The sequence below is a fragment of the Epinephelus moara genome, chromosome 11, assembly GCF_006386435.1.
Source record: "Epinephelus moara isolate mb chromosome 11, YSFRI_EMoa_1.0, whole genome shotgun sequence".
In the NCBI taxonomy this organism is placed as follows: Eukaryota; Metazoa; Chordata; class Actinopteri; order Perciformes; family Serranidae; genus Epinephelus; species Epinephelus moara.
In genome coordinates this window covers 37333364-37344267 of record NC_065516.1, presented here as the reverse complement: position 1 = coordinate 37344267, position 10904 = coordinate 37333364, and the positions used below count along the sequence as shown (strand labels likewise).

Here is a 10904-nt window from a genome sequence, read left to right as displayed (position 1 = left end):
TGTCAAATCTTTTTACATAGTTTGGAGAGTTCTCTGGGTATTTTGAAATACTTGGATGGTAAGTTGTGTTTTTCAGGAGTCTGGAGAGTACAAACTGTTCTTTAGTATGTGGAGAGTGTAATGTTCTCTTTAGTGTGTCAATAGTACTAGTTTCTTAAAATACTCGGATAGCACCATATGTTTTTCAAGAATTTGGACAGTACCCTGTGTTTTGTGAAAAGGTTTTGATGAGTACCATATATTTCTTAAGTATTTCAACAGTACTTTTTGAGAGTTTTGAGGGTGCCTTGTGCATTTTGAAATATCTGGATAGTAGTCTGTGATTTTGAGAAGTTTGGAGTACACTGAATTTATTTATTTATTTTTTTAGTATTTGGATAGTGAAATGTGTTTTTCCTAAGCCTTTGGACAGTACCGACCTTGTGTCTGTTTGGACAATATTGACCTTGTGTTTTCTGAAATTTTTGGACAGTAGTTCACGTTTTCTAAACTGTTTCATAAAGTACTGCAGAGTACTTTATGTTTTCAGTTCTGCTGAGTACCTTTAGTTCTTTGAGGTATTTGCAGAGTGATTCATGTTCTCTAAACAGAGATTTTTAAGTTTTTAAGAGAATGCCATGTGTTTTTTGAGCAGTTTAGTGAGTTTATTTTTGAAGTATTTCGACAGTACCAGGGTTTTCCCTGCCTATCTAAAACTGTCCAGTGTTGTGTCAGATCCCGGTTCCCCCTCGGGCTGTGTCTCTCCTATTGTTTCCCACGGAGCTCTGCCCCGTTTGAAAGGTGAAGGAAGCCCGTATGTAGAAAGATGTCGTCTCCAAGATGTAGAATATGTATTATAGAAGAGAAACACACATTTCAGGACCGCTGACTTGTATCTTCAGAACAGACATGTCCTGTGATTTTCAGCCTCCTTTCATATTTAATAGAGGGGGGACAATACCTGACAGTAATATTCTCAGCTGTCAGGATGGGCCTGCTGTAAAGGGTAAATATAATCATAGACGGCTGAAAATCACAGGACATGTCTGTTCTGATGATACAAGTCAGCAGTGTAAAGCTCAAGCATGTGGGGGCCTCCTTTCATATTTAATAGGGGGGGGGGGCGCGTATCTAAAAGTACAGCTGTCAAGATGCCCCCCGCCACAGGCCTTTGCCTCCTTGGTCTCCAAAAAACCCAGGGAAAACCCTGAGTACATCATATTTTCTAAAGAGTTCTTAGACAGTACCTTGTATCTTTTAAGAGTTTGGAGAGAGACACATGTTTTTCAAAGTAGTCAGACAGAAACACATTTTCTGAATTGTTTCTGAAGTATTTTGAGTATACCATGTGTCTTTGAAGCATTTGGGCAGTACTTCACGTTTTTTAAACCATCTCTTAAGAGTACTGGAGAGTAGTTTGTGCTGGTTGAAGTATTTGGAGAGTGATTTGTGTTTTGATAACATTTTTCAAGTGTTTGGAGATCATCTTCAGTTCCTTAAATTATTTGGAGAATACCTTGTGTTCTTAAAAGACTTTCGAGTGTACTAAGAGGTTTTTTTTTAAGTTTTTACCCAGTGATCCATGTTTTCTTAACAGTTTTTGAATTGTTTTGAGAGTACCTAGGGTGTTCTTTGGAGAGCTTAAAGAGTACCTTATGTTCTTTCAAGAGTTTGGAGGGTACCATATGTTCTTTGAAGTATTTGGAGAGTGATCCATGTTTACTTGTATGTTTCTGAATTAAGGTAAGCTGTGTTCTTTGAAGAAATTTTCCAAACATAGTACCTTGTGTTTTTGAGAGGTACAATGTGTTTATTGAAGTATTTGGAAAGTACCTTGGGTGTTTTCAAAGAATCTGAGTAGTACTTGTATTTCTTAAAGAATCTGAACAGCACTTACCTTGAGACTTAGTGTAAGAGTTAAAGATGTTAAGAGTTTGGAGAGTTCCTATTTTTTTTCTGAAGAGCTTGTACTGTACCATTGTTTTTTGAAGTAATTTGACAGTACAACAAATCTTTGGCTAGTGAGTTGTGTTTTTTGATGAGTTGTGGAGAGTACCATGCGTTTTCTCAAAAGTATATAGAGAAGTAACTATTTTCTGAGCAGTTTAAGTCTTTGGAGGGTGTCATGTATTATCTGAAGTATTTCAGCAGTGCTTCAAATGTTCCAAACAGTTTTTGAAGAGTTTTGAGAGTACTGTGTGTTTTAGAGAAGTTTGGAGAATACATTTGCAACTTTTCAACCGCAGGAACTTTTCTCATTTACCTGGGATTTTGAAAACCTCGTCGCGTTTCCACCGAAATTACCCAGGGAAAAACTTCCCCTCAACCCCAAACTTTCCCTGAAAAAAGTACCTAGTAGCGGAGTAGGACTTTTCAGATTACCTGGAATTCTTGAGGGGGCTGTGTGCTGAAGAACGCTGAGTGGTGGAACACACACTTAGGAGCGTTCTGCACTTCCTGGCACGGGCAGCCGCTGCAAATTTTATTTCATTTTTAGAAGCTTCACTTCGCTTGTGTTTTGATTGGGTGTAGGTTGGGTACTGAAACCCGGTACTAAATTAGCCTCGGGGCTCAATTATCAAGAGCGTAGTATTGATAAGCGCTTATGGTATCGGTTCTCCTCTGTGCCAGTGCTGAACTCCTCCACACACACACACACACACACACACACACACACACACACACACACACACACACACATACACACACACACACACACACACACACAGTAACCGGTGAACAGCTGAGCGGCCGCGGTGGAAACAAAGTGAAGATAACTCGTAAATGACTCGAGTTGACGGCAGCTACACTCGTTACTGTAGGTGACATTAATCCTTAGTGAGTAAGAAGCCAATACTTTCTAAATACATGTGTTCAGCAGCATTAACATGTAGACAGTGATATTCAATAGGCTCCGCCCACAGTCTCTCATCCACCGTCACTAACGTTATGTCTGACACAAGGACAGCACGCTAGTCCAGCTGATAGTGAATTGTTCCTAATGAGCTCTAATGACAGCTGTCTGTATTGAGACTAACTTAGTTTGACACTTATCTTAAAATACTTTACACTGAGCTGCTGGCTGAGACATTTGGAGAGTAGCTTTTGAAGTGTTTGGAGAATTTTTATATTCTTTAAAGTGATCCATGTTTTCGTAACAGTTTTTGGACTGTTTGGACAGTACCTTGTGATCTTTGAAGAATTGGGAGTGTGCCATGTTTTCTTTGAAGTATCTGGACAATAATTCATATTTTCTGCATAGATTTAAAAGTATTCAGAGAATGCCATGTTTTTTAAAGAATTTGGAGAATTTTTTTCTTTGGATAGTACAATGTGTTATTTGAGGAGACTGGAGAATACCTTTTTTTGCTGTATTTGACAATTCTTCATGTTTCAGTTTTTCAAGTATTTGGAGAGCACCTTGTGTTTTTTTTGTTTTGTTTTTTTAAGTACTGCCGGAGTGTTTTGTGTATTTTTACGTATTTGGAGAGCACCTTGTGTTTTGTGAGGAGTTTGAGGAGAATACTATGTTGTCTGACATATTTGGGAAGTACTTCATGTTTCGTGCTTCAGTTTTTCAAGTATTTGGTGAGTGCCATGTGTTTTTTGAGAAATCTGGACACAATAATTAATAATTGATAAACAGTTTTTCAAGTACTTGGAGAGTACAACGGGTTTCTTGGTAGAGATTCAAGAATACCACTGTTTTCTACATGTTTTGACAGCACTATACTTGACTTCATGTTTTATAAGTATCTGGAGAGACCTTGAGTTTTTTAAAGTCTTTCACATGTACATGTGTGCACTGAAAAGTACCTTTTGTTTTTGAAGTACACTGGAGAGCACCTCCTGGGTTTTTTTTCAGTATTTGGACTTGTGACTTTTTTGAAGAATGTGAAGAGTAAGTCATGTTTTCTTTTTTAACAGTTTGGAGAGTAAAATGTGTTTTGTAATGTTTTTGGACAGTCCTCATGTTTACTTTATGTACTTCAGTATTGGAAGTACTTTGTGTGACAACCTCACATTTTTCTGAAACTGAAGTAGTTAGAGAGTACCTTATGTGCTTTTATAGTTTTTTAAGTATTTGGAGAGTAGCTTGTGTTTTTGAAGTACTTTTAAATGTATACGTGTATTAATTAATACCTTGTGTTTTTTCTTTCAAGTATTTGGAGATAATTCACACTTTTGAAGAATTTTTAAGTATTTGTATCTTGTATTTGTAAATGTACGTGTGTGTGTATTAAAAAGTACCTCATGTTTTTTAAAGAGTTTTTTGAAGTAGTTGGAGCAGGCGGCGAGCACACAGCGGTGAGCACGGAACTTGACGTCTTCCACTACCACGGCGATGTCGCAGTGTTCGCCCTCCAGTCGCTGTTCGTTCAGCAGCTTCAAGAAGATGCTCTTATGTTCATCGTCCACGTACTTCACCGTCTCCGCCATCTGAACACAGTCAAGGAAAACATCAGGTGTTTGATTAAAGGCTCAGTTCACACAAACTAAACAACTCAAAGCGTTAATAATTTCAGAAACAGAATCACTCCCTGGTTACTGGACTGGTCTCGTGTGTCCACCATGTTTTCCTGGTTTCACCAAAGTACATAACCTATGAGTTTATCAACCTGGGTGTAAAGATTTACTGACACACAAGAACCAAACTGTGGAATTCAACACAGATCTCAGTGATGTTGCTAGGTACACGTCCTGCGTCTCTAACACATTAAAATATGAAAGGACGCAGTAAAATCACCATCACGTTTTGAGGGACGCACTGTTATTTAACAACTTCCTTAATATTATATTCTAAGCACATTTAGCTAATGTTGCTTATTATTGTTTTGTATGTGTCACGTTTATATGGTTTTCTGTTTTTGCGAATGTTGCTGTTTCTAGACATGACCTGTCCACTACTTTTATTACTATTCATATTTCTATAGTTACTATAAAGTTTTTGTAGTTAAAGTCATCATATGAAACAAGCCCTGAAGAATCCAGTGGTACCAACCATGTCATGCTAGCATCTCAGGAAGGGGCTAAATAATGCTCCAAAGTTAGGCTAAATTTTGGTGAAGGGAAAAACAGCATTGCCCTTTCCAGAAAGGTCCCTTGACCTCTGACCTTCAGATATCTGGATGAAGACATTGGCTGCATCCCAAGTCTCTTAATTGTATACTACTAACTCCTAACTCCTGACTTGAACCGGAAGTCGTTCGAGGTCCGCCATCTTTAAGGCCGTCTCATGTGTCTTATTCCTGCCAGTAAGGAGTTAGCGTTAGGAGTTAGGAGGGATCTGTTAGGTGCGATGAGTAAGGTAACACGAGAGGTTCCTAACAGGAAGTCTTTTTCAGCTTGAGGCCATGACGTATAAATACCCGCCCCCTACATCTGGCTCATTTGAACTAGATGACGGAGAAACAGCTCAAGTGTACCCGTCACATGCATCTTTTGCAATGACACGCTGTAATTCACATGCCTACGTGACTACAAAGAGTAACGGTGATGAGATTTCCTGCAAGACTGTCATGTTGTAATTAAGTTTATTTCATTCACAACTCATTGTGATATAACACCACGCACGCGCGCGCGCGCACACACACACACACACACACACATTTGCCCATCATTAATTGTCCTGCATGTCATGTGAGTGGAATAATGTTTAATAGCCTGTAGGTAATATTAATTATTAATATTAATATTAATTAATATTATTACTTTCATTGTTACGGCTTTGATCAGCGAATATAATGTGACTTGGGATGTACGCCAAACGCTGGCTCCGTTATGCAGCAGATCCAGCTGTCGTGCCGTCACCAGAATAGGACGCCACTTTACGTGACGCTTCAGAGTAAGGCCGTCTCATGTCTCTTAATCAGCAATCCTCGCTCCTCACTCCTAACTCCTTGCATGTTTCCTAAGTGGGAGGGACTAAACAGTTAGATAAGGTGGTTAGCAGTAAGAGACTTGGGATGCAGCCAGGCTCTGTGCAGGGGTGTAGCCATCATTTCAGAAATGAGGGGGACAGATTGTTTAGGAGTAAGATCACTTGTTTTAATCACTGACTTAAATATCCTCTCCTATTCGATTACGGAACCAAACCAAAGAACCAAAAACACCTGGTGACGAGGGAAAGAGGTCATCTCCTGCAGTGGGTTGCACCCAGGGAACAACACCAGTCCTTAAATTCATTATCAAAATCAGAAATTAAATGATCAATATCAGAACTCTGAACCACCAAGTTCTGGTCATGTTGACACAAATTAACCTCTAGCATCAAGGTGATAAGGAAAATCAGTAATTCTGAAATACATGTGGGAATTAATTTCAAACTAGGTCTTACTCTGTAAATATTCCTTTAACCATTTAATATCTGTCCTCACCTGCGGCAATCTTTGTCAATCGTTCTCCGTCTATAATTTTGCGCCCTACTTGAGCCATGCCCACCTCTATTTATTTTTCACCCCTCTCTCCAGTTCTGCTGTATTAACACCGGGTTTAATATATTTTGCTTCCATCTCTCTGCCCTGCTCTACTCTACTTCAACGCTACTTAGCTCTCTCTCTACTCTACCAGTAGACTACCACATCCACCTGTTGCACAAAACGCACACAGCAGTGTTTCCCCTAGGATGGAGTTGTAGCAGCGGAGGTGAAGCACACGCATGAAAAATAATTTTCACATGCGTGAAACTTTTTTGTATGCTTGCAAAGCACAGCCTGCTGGGATGTTTCTATGTATCTACTGGCACCAGAAGGGCTCTTTAGGACTAAGTACATACAGTACATGTGTGCACAGTAATGAGCAGGTGAAATGTCTGTCTAGCTTACATATGAGGTGTCTCAAGATTTAGGAACATACAATTTTATTGAATATAATAAAAGTAAAAAGTCACTTGACATGCTGCTGTTTTGTGCTATGACCTATTTAAGTGTTGGAAGTTGTTATTTACGTGACAACGCCTGAACGCAACACAAGCTCAGCATGAGTGCCGTGCTGAGCTGCTGTGCGAGCAGCGTGTTTGTCTGTGCGTAACAGCAGTCTGTTGATGGTTATTTACACACTGTCCATAACAATAACTTTGTCAGCTGACAAACTGCACCGGGCTCAGGGTCAGGTTTGGTCAGGAAAATGCGCCCCGAGCCGCTCTAGCGTGCTCACCTGTGTGTGTGGCTGAACTCCGCCGTGCGCGATACAGAGAGCAGAGGAGAATTGTTAACGCGTGACCATGTAGAGACAGAAATGACATGATGACATAACACCATAAACAGTATATTGTTATGTTATTATATGAAGCGTCCGTCGTGCAAAATAATATCAATGGGGGCTAGACCAAGGCCCAATCCCAATTCCTATCTTAACCCTCAGTCTCAAAAATCTGCGCTCCCACGAAGTGCTAGTGCTGTCCCGATTCTCAGAGTGTTGAGTTGAGGGTGAAGAATAAGGGCTGTATGGCCCTCATTTTTAAGATTTTCCAGGACCACCCTTGGCAATAAGTGCTATCCCAGAATCCTTTGCGTATCATCCGCTGAGCCCAGCCGAACCCGGCCGAGTACAAACGATTCAGTCAATGCAAGATGGCGGCGACAAACGTAAGGAAGCAGAGTTATCAATGTGAGTATTTTCCTCGTTAATAGTTGTTTTAAAATTATAATAACCATTGCATTATCTTAGTTTAACGTCATTTTATGGACTATAGACCTCTTTGTAGCGTAACACACATATTTTTTTGGCTAGCTAACATTTCAGGGCCACCAATGAAGACAAGTTTACAAAAAGCAAACAGGCTCCAAAAAAACTATGGGAGTGAGTAAATGTAACTTGTGAACTGTTCATATTTTATCCACTGTGAGGGTCATAAGGACAGAGGGATGTCGTATGCTGTAAAGCCCTGTGAGGCAAATTGTGATTTGTGATATTGGGCTTTATAAATAAAATTGATTGATTGATTGATTGATTGATATTCATAACATAATTCTCAGTCACAACGGCAACTGTTCCCCTAGTGATCAAGCATTCTGTTTCACCTAGTGATCAAGCATTCTGTTTCAATATGAAATCAGCACAGCTGCAGACGACATTGTCGAAGATTATTGTTTGTAACTGTACATTTGTTTTGGAGCTGCCCCTATACTGTCACTTTTTGGAAAGATTTTGTCGAGTATATTCATTGCAACATTTATGTTCTATTTTCACTACTGTACAAGGATGTGCTGTTTGGATTTTATGATGTCAGCATTTCAAAACAAAAACAATTCTATATCATTAATCTATCTATTATCTTGGCGAAATTCCATATTCATAAGAGTAAATTTTGTAACAGAAAACCCTTGTTCAAAATTTTTATGAATGAAATGCAGCAATACTTCGAAACCAAGACTGAAAATATGTAAACAATTTAATTGTTTGAGCTGCTGAACTTTTTTATTGATTTATTTGTTTATTTTATTTCTTTTTCTTTTCTCTTAACCCTGGCATATTTGTTCTGTTCATGTCTGTCACTGCTTGTTTTGTACAAGAATTGAAATAAAGTGTTGGGAAAAAAACAAACAAAAAAAAAACGTTGCATCTTTTTATCAACGACTACTGATGACGTATATTTCTTCTTTTTTGAATTGACAGACTGAACTGTTGTTGTAGTCACCTAAAAGCACCAGCAGATGGCAGGAGCTACATTTGAAGCACCGTACGCAAACATACAAGCTACTGAATCCTCCACAACAAGTTCCTGTAAATGTTTCACAATAAAACCCTGTTTAGAAAATGGGGGGAGGTTATAAGGCGCTTTTAACAGTGTCTCTGTGTCTCACCTGGTGGGACAGTGTCTCTGTGTCTCGCCTGGTGGGACAGTGTCTCTGTGTCTCACCTGGTGGGACAGTGTCTCTGTGTCTCGGCTGGTGGGACAGTCTCTCTGTCTCTCACCTGGTGGGACAGTGTCTCTGTGTCTCGCCTGGTGGGACAGTGTCTCTGTCTCTCGCCTGGTGGGACAGTGTCTCTTTGTGCCCAGTCTGGTTCCAATAGTTCATGTACCTCTTGTACCGCGGACACGCGCACCGGAGCGTGTGCACGATGCATTAAAGTGAACCAGGGGGACGGACGGGAGACAGGCTCGCTGTGAGCACGGAGCATACCGACGTTATTTACCGGAGTAGACCGGGTTTTAAGTGTGAACACCCGCAGCGGGTCTAACCCCGGACTGTTGCCGAACACCGAGTCTGACTGTGGGTCACTTAAACCGGAAAGAAGAGGGCTAGCTTAACGTTAGGCTAACGGGCTAGCAGCTGCGAGGCTAACATCAGTTTAGCTGAGCCGATCGTCAGAACCGGACTGAACCGTTTTAACGTTAGCCCAGGCGGCCTATCGGCCGGAGGACAACCGTTTAATGGAGTCTGCTGACGGTGTTACAGCAGCGGGGAGGCTAACGTTAGCCTGTAGGACGTGCTCGAGCTAACATGCTAATCAAACATTAACTACTTCAACGTTACCGGGGGATAAACCGGCCACACGGTGACCAACATAGTCGCCGGTGATGATTCACAACCGTTACGTTCAGACGTTAGTGTGTACCGGATGAGGTGTGCCTGGTGTTTTTACGGTGAAACTCGGTGTTTGATTTAACGTTAAATGGCGGACAGTCCGGCCTGCTGCTCCGCTCACACACAAAATGGCGTTTACCCGTGAACTACTTTATCCGTTAAACCTGCGGACCATCCGACACCATCACCGGCCGGACGGTGAGCGGGCCGCGTGCTGGCTCCGCCGTCCCCGGGACCGACACGCAGGCACGCGAGCAGCGGCGCCGCGGCCTCGCCAACACGAGCGAGACGGGGCTCGAGCGGCCATGAACGGCTCGAGAACGCGCAGGCATCCCCGCGGTAACTGCGGCGGGAACAGGAGAGCGCGGAGCAAAGGGAGCGGACTCTTACCGTCACAGCGGGCCGGTTTCAGCGTGTTCCTCTGGGTGTGTCAGCGCACCGGCAGCCAGTAGACACTTTGTCCGGTGTTGTTGTTGTTGATGAGGACGAGCACAGAGCGGAAGGCCGCGCTTTGCGCCAGCACGCACACTCTGCAGGGGCACGCAGGCAGCGCGCCAAAGAGACGGATCACTACCTCTCACGCATGCGCCCTCCTCCGGTGATCAGGCCTCACAGCAGAGGTTCAAAAACTGTCTTTGTCATGACCCCCTCCACCCCCAATCAATCAATCAATCAATAAAAGGGACCCCCCCCCCCACACACACACACACACACACTTATTTATTAATCATATAAAAAGAAGCAAAGCAAACAGTCTAGATCGTCCTCACTGAGCCTGTTTATGTATCAGACTTTCTGCACTCAAATGTCAGCTAGTTTTATATTCAGTTTATATTTACATACCTTTCATACTTTGTTGTTTCACTGCTTGTATGCTGCACACCTTGAACCTTGTATCCCAACTGCAACACAGCAGTTTCCCTCAGGAAAAATAAAGTTATTCCTTATTTTATGACACTGTAGTAATAATAATAATAAGATGTTGTGATTTACTCTGTCACACAAACAGGAGACAATAACTGAAAAAATACATCAGCGCGTTCAGAGACACTCCCAGGATTGTATGGTTAAAGGTATCACATGTCGTGGTTGTGTTAGAGATAAACACAATCAATGAGCAAGTGAAGAACAAAAGTCAACACAGAGGATGAGCATCTTTACAAGCCGTCCTTCCACAGTTAGCCAGCACTGCTGCAGCCCATAATTAAGTTCATAAATTACATTTGATTTTCATACTGTACCAGTCTGTATGTATCTGTACCAGTCTGTATGTACCAGTCTGTACGTGCCTGTACCAGTCTGTATGTACCAGTCTGTACGTGTCTGTACCAGTCTGTACGTATCTGTACCAGTCTGTATGTACCAGTCTGTACGTGCCTGTACCAGTCTGTACGT

The 10904-nt window shown here is 41.6% G+C and overlaps 1 protein-coding gene across 1 annotated transcript in view; it reads right to left on the bottom strand.

Annotated features, from left to right (window-relative positions):
• The window catches only part of LOC126397549 (zinc finger and BTB domain-containing protein 14-like), a 14589-nt gene extending 4503 nt beyond the window's left edge, over window positions 1-10086 (bottom strand). Inside the window, exons 1-2 of the mRNA XM_050056405.1 lie at window positions 9900-10086; window positions 4142-4419 (exon numbers count right to left, since the gene is read on the bottom strand). Of these exons, the coding sequence (XP_049912362.1) occupies window positions 4142-4419 (278 nt within the window). The 5' untranslated portion in view covers window positions 9900-10086. The remainder of the gene's footprint in view (window positions 1-4141; window positions 4420-9899) is intronic.
• Between the last annotated feature and the right edge of the window lie 818 nt (window positions 10087-10904).